Below are 12,607 nucleotides of genomic sequence, written 5' to 3' on the forward strand. Positions count from 1 at the left end.
TTCACAATATTATATTATCGTAGCCTTTACATTGATCAAAGTTTGCATTAAGTAACGACATGATGCATTAATTGGGAGTTCCTTAGCTTTCAAGCTGTAGCTTTCTCCATCATTACACATCTATGGCTCACATCTCGTCTGTCCCATTGGTGGAAAATGATCCAGAACCTAACCTTCAAGTACCACTGGTTCTCGCTTGCCGATGTGACATTTATGCATCGGAGCTCTGCATTTTAGAGTACACTGCTGTAAGTTATCGTTCATAAATACACCAAAGAAATGGTCTTATTTCCTCCCGGTGAAAATGTGAATCTGGAATGATGGAGTTTTCCAGCTTGAAAGATGTGCTGATGTTATAATAAATGGATTTTTTTTTTTTGTTGAGTTTGTTCAAGTAAAATAAAACCTATTATCATTCCGATTAGACAGGTATATAATTAACACCAGTTGAATACATCGATCAGCCATAACATTAAAACCACCTGCCTAATATGGTGTTGGTCCTCCTTTTGCCACCAAAACAGCTCTGACCCGTCGAGGCACGAACTCCACAAGACCTCTGAAGGCGTGCCCTGGTATCTGGTAAGTCCTGTAAGTTGAGAGGTTGAGCCTCTATGGATTCTACTTGTTTGTCCGGCACATCCCTCCGATGCTTGATCGGATTGAGATCTGAGGAAATCAGAGGCCGAGTCAACACCTTGAACTCTTTTGTCATGTTCCTCAAACCGTTCCTGGACCGTTTTTGCAGTGTCGCAGGGCTCTGCTGGAAGAGGCCACTGCCGTTAAGGAATACCGTTGCGATGAAGGGGTGTACTTGGTCTGCAACAGTGTTTTAGGTAGGTCGTGCGTGTCAAAGTAACATCCACATGAATGCCAAGAACCAAGGTTTCCCAGCAGAACATTGCCCAGAGCATCACGCTGCCTCCACCGGCTCGCCTCCTTCCCATAGTGCATCCTGGTGCCGTCTCTTCTCCAGGTACTTGATGCGCACGCACCCCGCCTCCACATGATGTAACAGAAAACATGATTCATCAGACCAGGCCACCTTCTTTCATTGCTCCACGGTCCAATTGTAGACGCTTTCACTCTGACCGGCCTAGAGCGACACAGTCCAATACGCCGACACCTTTCTGTCATAGCCAGCATTCACTTTTTCACCAATCTGTGCTACGGTAGCTCTCCTGTGGGATCGGACCAGACGGGCTAGCCACCCCACAAGACGTGCCCTTTTGATGACGCTCGGACCCAGTCATCTAGTTATCACAATTTGTTCCTTGTCAAAGTATAGATCCTTACGCTTACCCATTTTTCCCGCTTCCCACACATCAACTTCGAGAACCGACTGTTCCCTCGCCGCGTAATATATCCCAGCCTGCCATTGTAACGAGATAATTAATGTTATTCACTTCGCCTGCCAGAGGTTTTAATGTTATGACTAATCTGTGTATATTTATTAGGGATGCAAAAAAAAATGTTTAATAAAAAGTGATTTAAAATGGTGTTCAAACAGCGCAGTCAGGTCTGTCTGATAGAAACTGGAGTGTGTGTATTGACAGGGGATTTGCATGTAAGCTTTTATATTGTCTGCAATAGTACTAAAACAGTTCACTAACGTTAACCAAAACAGACTGTTGGCAGCTACACCCACCCCCGCCCCCGAAGGTTACCAAGAAAGTATATACATGCACTCCAGTTTCTACCTTTAGACAAGTGATTTGTGAAAATATTGTCCAAAATGTACTGAGATTTGATAGCTTATGCTGTAGAAAAGTCCTGTGAAATACGAGCCGTAGAGCATAGAGTCATAGTCGTGTTTTTTCTTGTGCGTGGTTTAGCTTCAGAGCACGATCAGAGAGCACAGGGATGGAGGAAACGCTGGCGGAGTCTTCAGCAGATACAACATCCTGAAGGTAAGCGAGCGCTAAACATGGAGCTTGTAGAAAACGAACACGCACTCATTAAAGTGATAAATGTTTAATTGCTGCATTTGTTATAGAGGCATTGCTGGTGGGGATAAATAAGGCTCGGTGTGTGTGTTTTTGCGTGTGTGTGTGTGGGCACGTGCAGATCCAGAAAGTGGTGAATAAGAAGCTGAGAGAGAGATACGCACACAGACAGAAAGAGATCGCTGACGAAAATCACAACCACCACAACGAGCGCATGCTATTCCACGGTATGACTTCTGTTACTAATGCCAAGCTAACACGAACATGTTTTAGCTGGGGGTTGTGTTTTTTTTGTTTTGTTTTTTTATATATATATATATATATATATATATATATATATATTTATATATATTTATATATATTTATATATATTTATATATTTTAGAACTAGGTAGTGGAGTCCGGTAATTTTCTGGAGCATAAAGTGGCGGTCACACTGGACTGTACTCGTTTGGTCTGCGGCTCTTTAAAGCTGCGTTTACGCTACCTATTTTTATTTATTTAATTTTTTTTTTAAATAGTAAATTGCCAACTGGAGTGCTTTTGTGCAATCCATGCGTCTCGCAGCTAATCCTAACAACACAGCCGTGCGTGGTGATAAAACACATCACCACTGATCACATGGTTGGATCTCAGACTTGTGTATTTTATGCTTTGACACATTGTGAAGCTTCTAACAAAACCCTCCATCTTAGGTCCATCTCTGCCCTCCTCCTTACAGTATCATCTAGCAGATGCTTTAAGGCAACCTTACATTTCACCAGTAGGGGGCAGTGAAGTCGTTTTAAAGGCCGGACCGACAATAAATAACGAATAAACCACTTGTCCTGTTCTAGGACACCGACACTGATGTAGTGACCACAGTCGATTCCTTCCCTATAACAGCACAACACGAGTGATTTGTTCCTCTTAAAACACAGGAGTTTGCAAACAATTTTATTTATTAAAGACCAGAACATCATACTTTTTATCCGTTTGCGGTTATGTTTAATGCTGTGAAATGTCCATGAGACAGGTTATCACTTACATTATAGCAGTTGTTCAAGTAGAAACAATACTATATTATAGCAGTTATAACTAACTGCTGGTTCATGAATATAGGCCTGTGATTTATAATATTTTTCAAAAGCAATACGTCTTCAGCCAGACAGAATTTAGGAAGAGGAGTGATTTAATGTCAGCCGTGTGCCAAAACTCGTGCTTTTTGTTCTCCCTGCGCAGGCTCTCCCTTCATTAACGCCATCATCCATAAAGGTTTTGACGAGAGACACGCCTACATCGGGGGAATGTTCGGAGCGGGGATCTACTTTGCTGAGAATTCATCTAAGAGCAACCAATACGTGTACGGCATCGGCGGCGGCACCGGCTGCCCCACACACAAAGACCGCTCCTGCTACGTCTGCCACAGGTACAGCAGCTCTTACTATAGCAGTGTGTTTAAATAACCAGCGGCTGGCGCTGTAGACTCATCATTATCACGTTGTGCAGGCAGATGCTGTTCTGTCGCGTGACCCTGGGCAAATCCTTCCTGCAGTTCAGCGCCATGAAAATGGCCCATGCTCCTCCGGGGCACCACTCAGTCATCGGGCGGCCCAGCGTCAACGGCCTGGCCTACGCCGAGTACGTCATCTACAGAGGCGAGCAGGTCAGTGTTCACTCTTTTGGTGGAAGTCCCTGTCTCCAGATCATTCATCAATTGCGATGAGGCTCCTCAGATTAACTTCTCGTGTTTGTGTGGGGTTTTTTTTTTATTAGTTTGAACCACAAATCAGCATTTCAGACCACCCATGTGACTCAGAATAACACATCACATGTCTGTCTTTAATGTTTAGTGTTGACATATCACTGTGGTACAAGTGGAATACTACGCTTCGTTCTAGATTTAAAATGAGGGCTTGTATAGAAGGAAAATGATCATTAATGGTGGTAGTAATAACAATAATACTGCTAATTTTAAAAAAAATATACACGGCCTGTACAAGGCACGTTGCGTAGAAGACTGGAAATAAAAGGGGGCTCACACACACCACAGGAAGTTGTTTAAGTCTTTTTTCGTTTTTAAACAGGAGACGTTTTCTTCCCTACGAGTGTAAATGCATGTGGTTAAAATCTTATCAGGATCCAATCTGCTGAAACAGGATGCATTAAAACGGCCAGGTGGAAATGGGATCTAATAGCTCTCAGGGTTACAGGAATAGAATTCCAGAGATTGTTGCCATGGTGACTAATGACTGACTGGGCCCAGTGTTCTCAGAAGGTACAGCAGGGAAGCTACACAGCTGAATAGAGGGCCCAGTTGCCACAAGGGGGAGCAGACAGAATGCAAATGGAGCTGGAGGAGAAAGATGGTGGTGGCGGTAATAATAATAATAATAATAATAATAATAATAATAATAATAATAATAACATATATATATTTTGTAAAGGAAAGAAACGAATACATCGGCGCGATTATATTTTTGTCTACGACAACGCTTTCACACATTAAATCACACACCTTCAGGTCAAAAGGTCTTTAAGCTCACGAGAAACATTTCAGTCGAGTGTCCACAAACTTTTGACCGGTAGTGTAAGTGTAAATGAAGCACGTGCTTATGAGGGCGTAGCAGCGGTGTCCTGAAAAATACTCCTCATCACGTGCTGTTCTAAACGCCTTAGCTTGGATCACTCACTGTGTTTCCCTTTTCGTACAGGCGTACCCGGAGTACCTCATCACGTACCAGATCATGAAGCCGGAGAGCACGGCCCAGCCGCCAGCCGCAGCAGAGCAGAAGTCTTGAGTGTCCAGAGCTGTTCTCCGTCACTCTGCTCAGACTGTTACCACACTCCTTCACACACATTCTGGCCTCCAGCTCATCCTCTCCATCGTTCTCCGGCCCTCGCACCTGACCCCGCTGACTCTCAGCTCACACCTGCAGCGGTAGTGTTTTTAAGCAAACCCCTCCTCCACTACATGTTTACTGAATGAGGGCTGAAGTGATCGAAGACAAGTGACTTAATTTCCATAGCTTTTTCTCATTTAATAAAATCATCCAGTGTACACCCCCCCCCCCCCCCCTTTTTTTTTTTTTTTTTTTTTATTTTTAAACCCCCCCAAGTGTCCTTTCTTTAAACCATTTTATTGTGAATTATTTTAAACCTTAACACACTACACGATGGACCGGATCACCGTAAACGCTCCACGGACCTGCCATGTTTTTTTTTTTTTTTCCATAATCCTGTTCCGTGGAGCCTCTCGTCTCGGACTGTTTCTCGTGAAAGCCTTTTGGAAGTTGGACAGGTGTGAAGAGCAAACAGTTTTCCAATTTGAGCCTTTAATAGCAAAATGTTTAACACTTTTGGATTTTTGTTTGTTTGTTTTTGACTTTGCACAAGTAAAAGTCAGACGTATCTCCTCCGTTAGCATATCTGGATTCTAAAAATGCATCGTTTTAAAAGGACTTGCACTTTTAGGCAGGGTTTAACTTATTCTAATGAAACCGTGAAATGGCATTTACGGAAACGAGCGTTTCCTGTAATGATTGTGACGGATGCGGGCTTCGGTGAAAGCTCTCCCGTGTGTGCGCTCGTGTTTTTCTGATGAAGAGTGGCTTCATTAGTGGAGCTTTTTCTTTCCTCTTCTCTGATCGCTTTGTCTGCTTTCAGTAACATTTTTACATTATCGAGTTGTTGTTTTTTTGTTGTTGTTTTTTTTTGGATGACAGCAGAGCGATCTGTATTTTCGGTCTCATTCCAGCGTAATCTCTCGCAGAGGTCCCCGACCCCCGGAGACACTACTGACATTTCGGCATCACGGATGCACATTCACGGGTTGTGTAAAACAGTTTGGGATGTGAACATGCCCCTGGAGAGTTCTGTTTGGCTCGAGGTTGCTGTTTTGTTTGTTTTTGTTTTGTTTTGTTTTTTTTTTAAAATAATTTTAAGTGGATTGTATGGTATTCCACTTCTCCACCAACACAGTACTGGTGCTCTACAGGGAATCAGTTTTTTTTTTTTTTTTTTAAATAACCAGCCCACGTTTTTCACCATTCGAAGATGTGAACTATTATGTAACATGACCAGGTGTAGGAGTTTCCTAATGGGGGGAAAAAAAAAAAAAAAAACCCGTGTAGGATGGTTTGAGAACATATTCTACCATTCAAGGTCAAATCTTTCAGCATCTATACACAGTACAGATATTATCCTAGATAATAATCACATGCAAGATGGCACGTTTTTGTTTCTGTTCGAGAAACTACACTAACGAACACTCTCTTTTTTTTTTCTTTTTTTTTATAAAGTTTTTCAGCTAAGAGTGCTATTTCTTCCTGCCAGCTATGATTCATACTTGTGATATATAAATTTTGATTGAATTATTTAAAAACACCATTCACGTCTTATTTAAATAACTGGGTGTTGTCATGGCAACAAGCAACCGGACATCGCCGGTTCTCGGTTCCAGCCCAGCGGCATTTTAGCGCTGGGAAGAAACGGAGAAACCCAGCTATGGAAACGTACAGAAGGTTTTTTTTGTTGGTTTGTTTGTTTGTTTGTTTGTTTGTTTGGGGTTATTATTTGTTTGGCACCAGCACCACGTTGGTGAGAAAGGGCACAAACGTCTTTTTCGCCTCTCAGCCTGAATCACTTCACATGTTTCACTCGTATCTAATTATTTCCTATTGTTTTTTTTTTGTTTGTTTAATTATACTTTCATCAGAATGTGATGAGCTATTTACCACAAGCAGACTAATTGAACAGTCCTCAGTCGTGTAAACAAGTCTTAATAAAGTACAGGTCATATGTTCTCCTCATGTCGGGTTTGTCATCCGTCCCCCTTTTACCACCGGTGTGGTCTTTCGCTCTCGCTTTCACTCACTCCTGTTCCATGGAAAAATCACATTCTTCTGATCTGAACTGATTGCACAGCAGGTGTGCGGGTTTGGTCGCAAAGTGACTTCCTGTTAGTTTGAAATGTTTGCACGTTATGGCTGATTATCATCATCGCACACAGACCGGGGGCGGGGTGATGGTATAATCAGACCTCTTACACACATGATACCCTAGGGAGGAAAAAAAGCCTGTAAATAAATGTAAAATAAATATATTCATATCCAACTTAATCCAGCTATTCGATATGTTGTGCTTTCCAGCTCCCCGGGCCCCATGTCTCAAACTGTTAGTGTATTTATGGTTTCAGCTAGCTAGAAGCGTGAACTGTGTCTCTCAACAACTGTTCCCCCACATGCAGTATTTAGTCCTTCACACCTCTGAACCAGAGCGACTTCATTTATATTTCAAACATTTTCTAATAGCTTATAAGAGCTAAATATAACTAGATCTATAAATCTAGAGGTTGTTGATTGGATATTAATATACATTCTTGTGCAAGTTGTTTAATGTTCCCTTATTTTCCTTGTTAAACGTTTTTGCAAACATCCAATAAAAAAAATTTGAAGTATATATATTTTTCATACTGTGGCAGTATACTGTGAAGTATTGTGATTCGTATTGTACAGCTGGAATACATTTTGATATCTTGGCTATAGCGCTAGGACAAAATTTGGCTTTTCACAATAAAAAAAAAATAACCGCACAAAAACCGTGCCTTCAGTGAAGTTGCAGATGCGAATGGACTGCACAAGGGGGCGCTGTGAGTCCATTTATGCCATGAATTGTTTAAAAAAAAAAACATAAACGTATTAATGAATCACACCAGACCGTCATTAAAGAACGTTGTTATATTTGACAATGGAAGTCAAGGAATAAATAAAACATACATACACAACAAATCGTTTTAAAAATCGAACCGACTGATATTGCCATCGGCAGTCTAAACGTCTCGGTCGACGGATACAGTAAAAAGTATTGCATTCATCAGTGATGTGGTGACGGACCATGGGATTTGCATGGACACAAAGTAAAGCTCTAACGGGCGTAACAAACGCACAGTATTCAGCTGTTGTATCTACTCCGGTCATGTGCAAAACAAAACCTCAGCATATTGCATCACTTAAAAGTGCTCTTAAAAAAGAAAGAGAGGAAGGGGAAAAAAAAAAAAAAAAAAAAAGGTTCCCACATTCGTCAGGAAAAGTGAAATGATTAAACCCTCACTTCTATAGTGAGATGAACTCTACTCTTCAAAGCAAGCTGGAGTCTCTTACTGAGCCGTGTCGTAACATAAACATTCAGAAGACTGCAGGAATCTCGATCTATCTTCACTCTGGTTATATATTTATCCAACGCGGTCGTACAGAGCAGCAAGAGTTGCAGCCGCGAACGGAACCACATTTACATGAGAAATAAAGGTTACAGTGGTTAGACCTATCAAAGTGTACCCTTCACGAAACAAATCCGTACCAAAATCATCATAAAAAAGGAGAACATTCTGTTCTGGAGAATTCCACAGACTTTTTTTTTTCTTTTTTTTTTTTAAATATATCTGCAATGTATACAGCAGAAATAACGCCCAAGCCGGCTACTGTACAAATTATTAGAGACACAAACCAAGACATCAAGAGCGTGATCATACAGTGTGATAGACATCTGAAAACAACAGTGCTTTGGTGGCAACTGGGAAGAGGCAGGGAGATGTTATTGCTCTGTTTCGGTTGAGAGACGGAGACGTATTGCAAGTTGAAACGTTTTAGTCGAGAGTTGCCTGTCCATCTGCCTTTTGAAGATCCGATCCCACAGGGAAGGTGATGCGCAGGATGCGATGGCCCAGACAGTCCCCGGCGTGTCCTGTACCTTCTCTACAAGGCACTGACCCAAAAAAACAAATGAGACATGCTGCATGAAGCCCATCACCTTGAGCAGGTTCGGTCTGTGCAGGACAAGCTCAGTCGTTTTCTTTCTGACTGAGAAACGAAGGAGGACGATAACAGAAAGCCAACAGTCCCGGACAAGTGTGCAGCACCTGCTACAGCTGAAGGGCCTACTGCTGTCAGGAAGTGTGACCATGAGGAAAGGGGGATGCATGTCCCTACCCCCACAGCTTTCATTCAAACCACACAGCAGGGCTTTGGAAGAACCCGAGATGCCTTGCCCTCACAGATGAACACAAGTTTGTTGTTCTTTGTCGAGTTCATGATTCATTCCTGGAGACCCCCTCCCAGCCAACCAGCCACCAATCAAACTTCTAGATGTTGGGGTGAAAATTGGTGCCGATTCCCTGAAGCCCCTCAGGGGGACTGTCCACACTAGCATCCTTCATTAGTGTGGCCTCTGTTTACAGCACAAGTCTGAAAGGTCTTGCCATTCGTGGCTTGAACATTTGATCAGCAGCTGGGTGAGGTGGTGATAGGACTCTGCAAGTAGGAGAGGTTAGTGGGCTGCCCGTGTGGCCCCACCGGCCCCATAGGGAAGCTGAAGATGAAGGGTGAGCTTGTTGATGGGGAAGACTTAGGGCCCAGGGTGGCTGACGGGCTGGCTGCCTCCACTGAGCATGACGTGGCCAGCACCTGTGACTCAAACTGCAGCAGCTGGCCCATGAAGCTGAAGTTGGGTGAGATGATGCTGCGCCGCTGCTTGACAAACTCGAAAGCCTCGTCCAGGCACACGCGCTTCTTCTTCATGAGGTATGCCAGGCAAATGGTGGCTGAGCGTGAAATCCCTGCTTGACAGTGAACGAGGACGCGCCCGTTGGAGTCTTTCACCGAGTCTGTAGGGGGGAAGAAAAAAGATGTTCAATTTAAAAAGCAGGTACGTACTGTTCCAGTAGACCTTTAGCACATCCTGCATTATGCTGACAGCCTGAAATGATGGCCTGGATAATTGTCAAAAGTTACACACGCACAAAAAAAAGGCACCGACACTGTCTGATAACTCTAAACGGTATCTATGGTTCAAAAGCAGGCCGACACCTCCAGTGAGAGAACAGTTCTCACACCAATAATACCGCCTCGGGTGTGTTTCACACCCTTCACCCCAGCGGAGCATGTAAACGTCGACACCCTGCCATTACTAACAAGATGCCTGTCATTAATTTGGAAGTGAGACGTCAGCGGCGACACAAACGGGAGAGAACAATCTTTTTCTTCCTAGCGATGAACCGTCTGAACTTAATTTCCTACATGTTCTTAAGGTTGATTAAAGCAACGGCATAGAGGAAACTATTCTGCTTCTTGCTTCTTCAGCCATTCTTTGATAGAACCGCAGACACCCTTCTGCAGGATGTAAAATTCCTTAGATTACAGTAACAACAAAACAAAACAAAAAAATCATTGCCAGATCTATCAGGTTCATCGAAAGGTAGCGTAGCTCTAAATATTCTTTTCTAGCAGCTTTTTTTTTTTGTAACTAAAATTATGTCTCGTCAGGTTTCACCATGCACGTGTATAATGACTGAAGGAACCGAGTGCTGCTGAGTGGTGGATGAGTCAGACCCCAGTCCCTGAGCGCCGCACTCTGATGCATTCATACATGCTCGCGTACCCCCCCCCTCCCACCCCTTCCTTTTTCAGCATTGAGTTTTGTTGCAGGTAATGTACGCTGCACTGAAATCGGATCTTGAGGATGCCCCGCTCGTCTCCACCACCCACGGTCTCAGAAATCCCAGCCTGAGGGAGAACCACCCATACTGCAATCCAACCCATCCCTCAGTACAAGCAGCAAGAGCAGATCTTCCTGCATCTCTGGCCATTTCTAAATCTTCCACCCATTTGTAATACATCACCCATCAACGAAGCACAAATGAATGCACGCATAGCAGATGCTTTCAGGATGGAGAAATGGATGAGAGATTAAAACAGTGGGTGTGATGCGAATAACCTAAACAGAGTTCTGTGTAATGCAGATGAGTCTGTTAATCACTGATAGATATGGAGCCATTCGCAAAAGACGAGAAAAACAACGTAAAGCAGCAACGCCGAGCGAAACCCATTTCCAACAATTTACTCAACACCGATTCAGTCCCGCCCAGTTCTGGGCAGATTTGCGCATGCTGGGAAACGGGAAAGACGGGATGAGATTAGAAATCACTGAGCTCACCTATGAAGTCGATGGCTTCGATGAACCAGGAGCTGATGTCCTCCTTGTGGTTGTCCTCCACTGGGATGCACTTATACTGGTAGGCTCCTTCGAAGTGGTTGGGACAACTTGAAGACACATTCAGCAAAGCAGAGATGCCCATGCCATCCAACATGTCCTTTTTGGACGCGTGAAAGGCACTGCCGAGAAACAGGAAGGGAAGGATCTCCACGGGTCCGCCCTGTAAGAAAATATCAACATACAATTCAAGAAAAATGTACCTACTTCACTTGCTTGCTTTGAAAATAGCCAGGTTACTAGATTGCAGATTTGCATTTACATTAATCCACTTTCAGAAAACAACAGCACCAAAGTGGACTTTTTTTGTGTGTGTCACTGGCACGGTGGACTCAAGGGTACATCTTATGTACCTTTTAATATGCACTTTTTCACCTTTTATACCCAAATAGACTGTAAAGATTTAAATGCACTACAGGCAACTTTCTAGGTAAAAGATACATACCAAAGGTTCAAAAGGTGTACACTTATTATTATTATTATTATTATTATTATTATTATTATTATTATTTTATCCATCCATCTTCTATACCGCTTATCCGTTTCAGGGTCACGGGGAACCTGGAGCCTATCCCAGGGTGCATCGGGCACAAGGCGGGGTACACCCTGGACAGGATTATTATTATTATTATTATCATTATTATTATTATTATTATTATTTTATCCATCCATCTTCTATACCGCTTATCCGTTTCAGGGTCACGGGGAACCTGGAGCCTATCCCAGGGAGCATCGGGCACAAGGCGGGGTACACCCTGGACAGGATTATTATTATTATTATTATTATTATTATTATTATTATTATTAATCATGCTATCATGCTTGGCCGGAACTGGAAGCAGCCATATTGATTTGAGGTTGCTGACCTGCTTTTAAGCCAAGGCCAGGAAGTGATGGACGAGTAAAACAGAGCCGAGTAAAGATAGCTACCGGTCGGAAAAATGAGAGCTTAATGACACCAATCGATGGACCATTAAGGCTCCATTTTGTAGCCCAGGTTACTGTAGGTCAGCTAATGCGCTTTTGGACATCAGAGTCGTCGAACCACTGCTCCCCCCCCCCCCCCCCCCCCCCCCCCAAAACCCCCCAAACACCCCCCCAGGGATCTATGTGAGCTTGAAAGCAAAGCTGATGGTGATGGATCTCACCTGGTCGTGTTGTGGAGTTGCGCAGGAGCTACAGCTCGTCTCGGTGCTGCTCTGAGCCGCGGGCATCGGCAGAGATTTACTCTTTAAACAGTAGTCTGGATATTGAGAGAAAAATCGGTCGTAGCCCCCTGTGAAGAACAAAGATTCCAGATGTCCTTAAGGTGTTAAACACCAGTCCTGTATATCTAATATTCTGTAAAGATTGGATCCGAAATACGACCAGGAATTCACAGGTTTATGGGATTTCATGTCATAAAATAGGCTACAGGTTTGCGCTAAATCTGCGCCTGCGGTTCCAAGTCTCCCAGAGACAGACACATTTCGGAACAAAGACTTTTTCACTGGAAGAGAAATGTTCTCTTAAAGGCGTGCCATCTTTATTATTTATTTTTGGATGCAGAATTGATAGCCTTGTTCATAGCCCTGCACGGCTTTCTGTCTATCTATCTAACCACACTCCTCTAAATGTTTCCATTCTCACTGAGGGAT

At 43.2% G+C, this 12,607-nt stretch overlaps 2 protein-coding genes across 2 annotated transcripts in view; one reads left to right on the forward strand and one right to left on the reverse strand.

Moving 5' to 3' along the window:
* tnksa (tankyrase, TRF1-interacting ankyrin-related ADP-ribose polymerase a) overlaps positions 1 to 6,736 on the forward strand; it is a 106,922-nt gene extending 100,186 nt beyond the window's left edge. The window contains exons 23-27 of the mRNA XM_053688032.1: positions 1,836 to 1,910; positions 2,068 to 2,173; positions 3,168 to 3,354; positions 3,435 to 3,591; positions 4,640 to 6,736. Of these exons, the coding sequence (XP_053544007.1) occupies positions 1,836 to 1,910; positions 2,068 to 2,173; positions 3,168 to 3,354; positions 3,435 to 3,591; positions 4,640 to 4,726 (612 nt within the window). The 3' untranslated portion in view covers positions 4,727 to 6,736. The remainder of the gene's footprint in view (positions 1 to 1,835; positions 1,911 to 2,067; positions 2,174 to 3,167; positions 3,355 to 3,434; positions 3,592 to 4,639) is intronic.
* A 912-nt stretch (positions 6,737 to 7,648) lies between these two features.
* Positions 7,649 to 12,607, reverse strand: part of dusp4 (dual specificity phosphatase 4) — a 6,482-nt gene continuing 1,523 nt past the window's right edge. Inside the window, exons 2-4 of the mRNA XM_017493436.3 lie at positions 12,119 to 12,246; positions 10,914 to 11,133; positions 7,649 to 9,585 (exon numbers count right to left, since the gene is read on the reverse strand). Of these exons, the coding sequence (XP_017348925.1) occupies positions 9,203 to 9,585; positions 10,914 to 11,133; positions 12,119 to 12,246 (731 nt within the window). The 3' untranslated portion in view covers positions 7,649 to 9,202. The remainder of the gene's footprint in view (positions 9,586 to 10,913; positions 11,134 to 12,118; positions 12,247 to 12,607) is intronic.

This window comes from Ictalurus punctatus, chromosome 18 (assembly GCF_001660625.3).
Source record: "Ictalurus punctatus breed USDA103 chromosome 18, Coco_2.0, whole genome shotgun sequence".
NCBI classification, from domain to species: domain Eukaryota; kingdom Metazoa; phylum Chordata; class Actinopteri; order Siluriformes; family Ictaluridae; genus Ictalurus; species Ictalurus punctatus.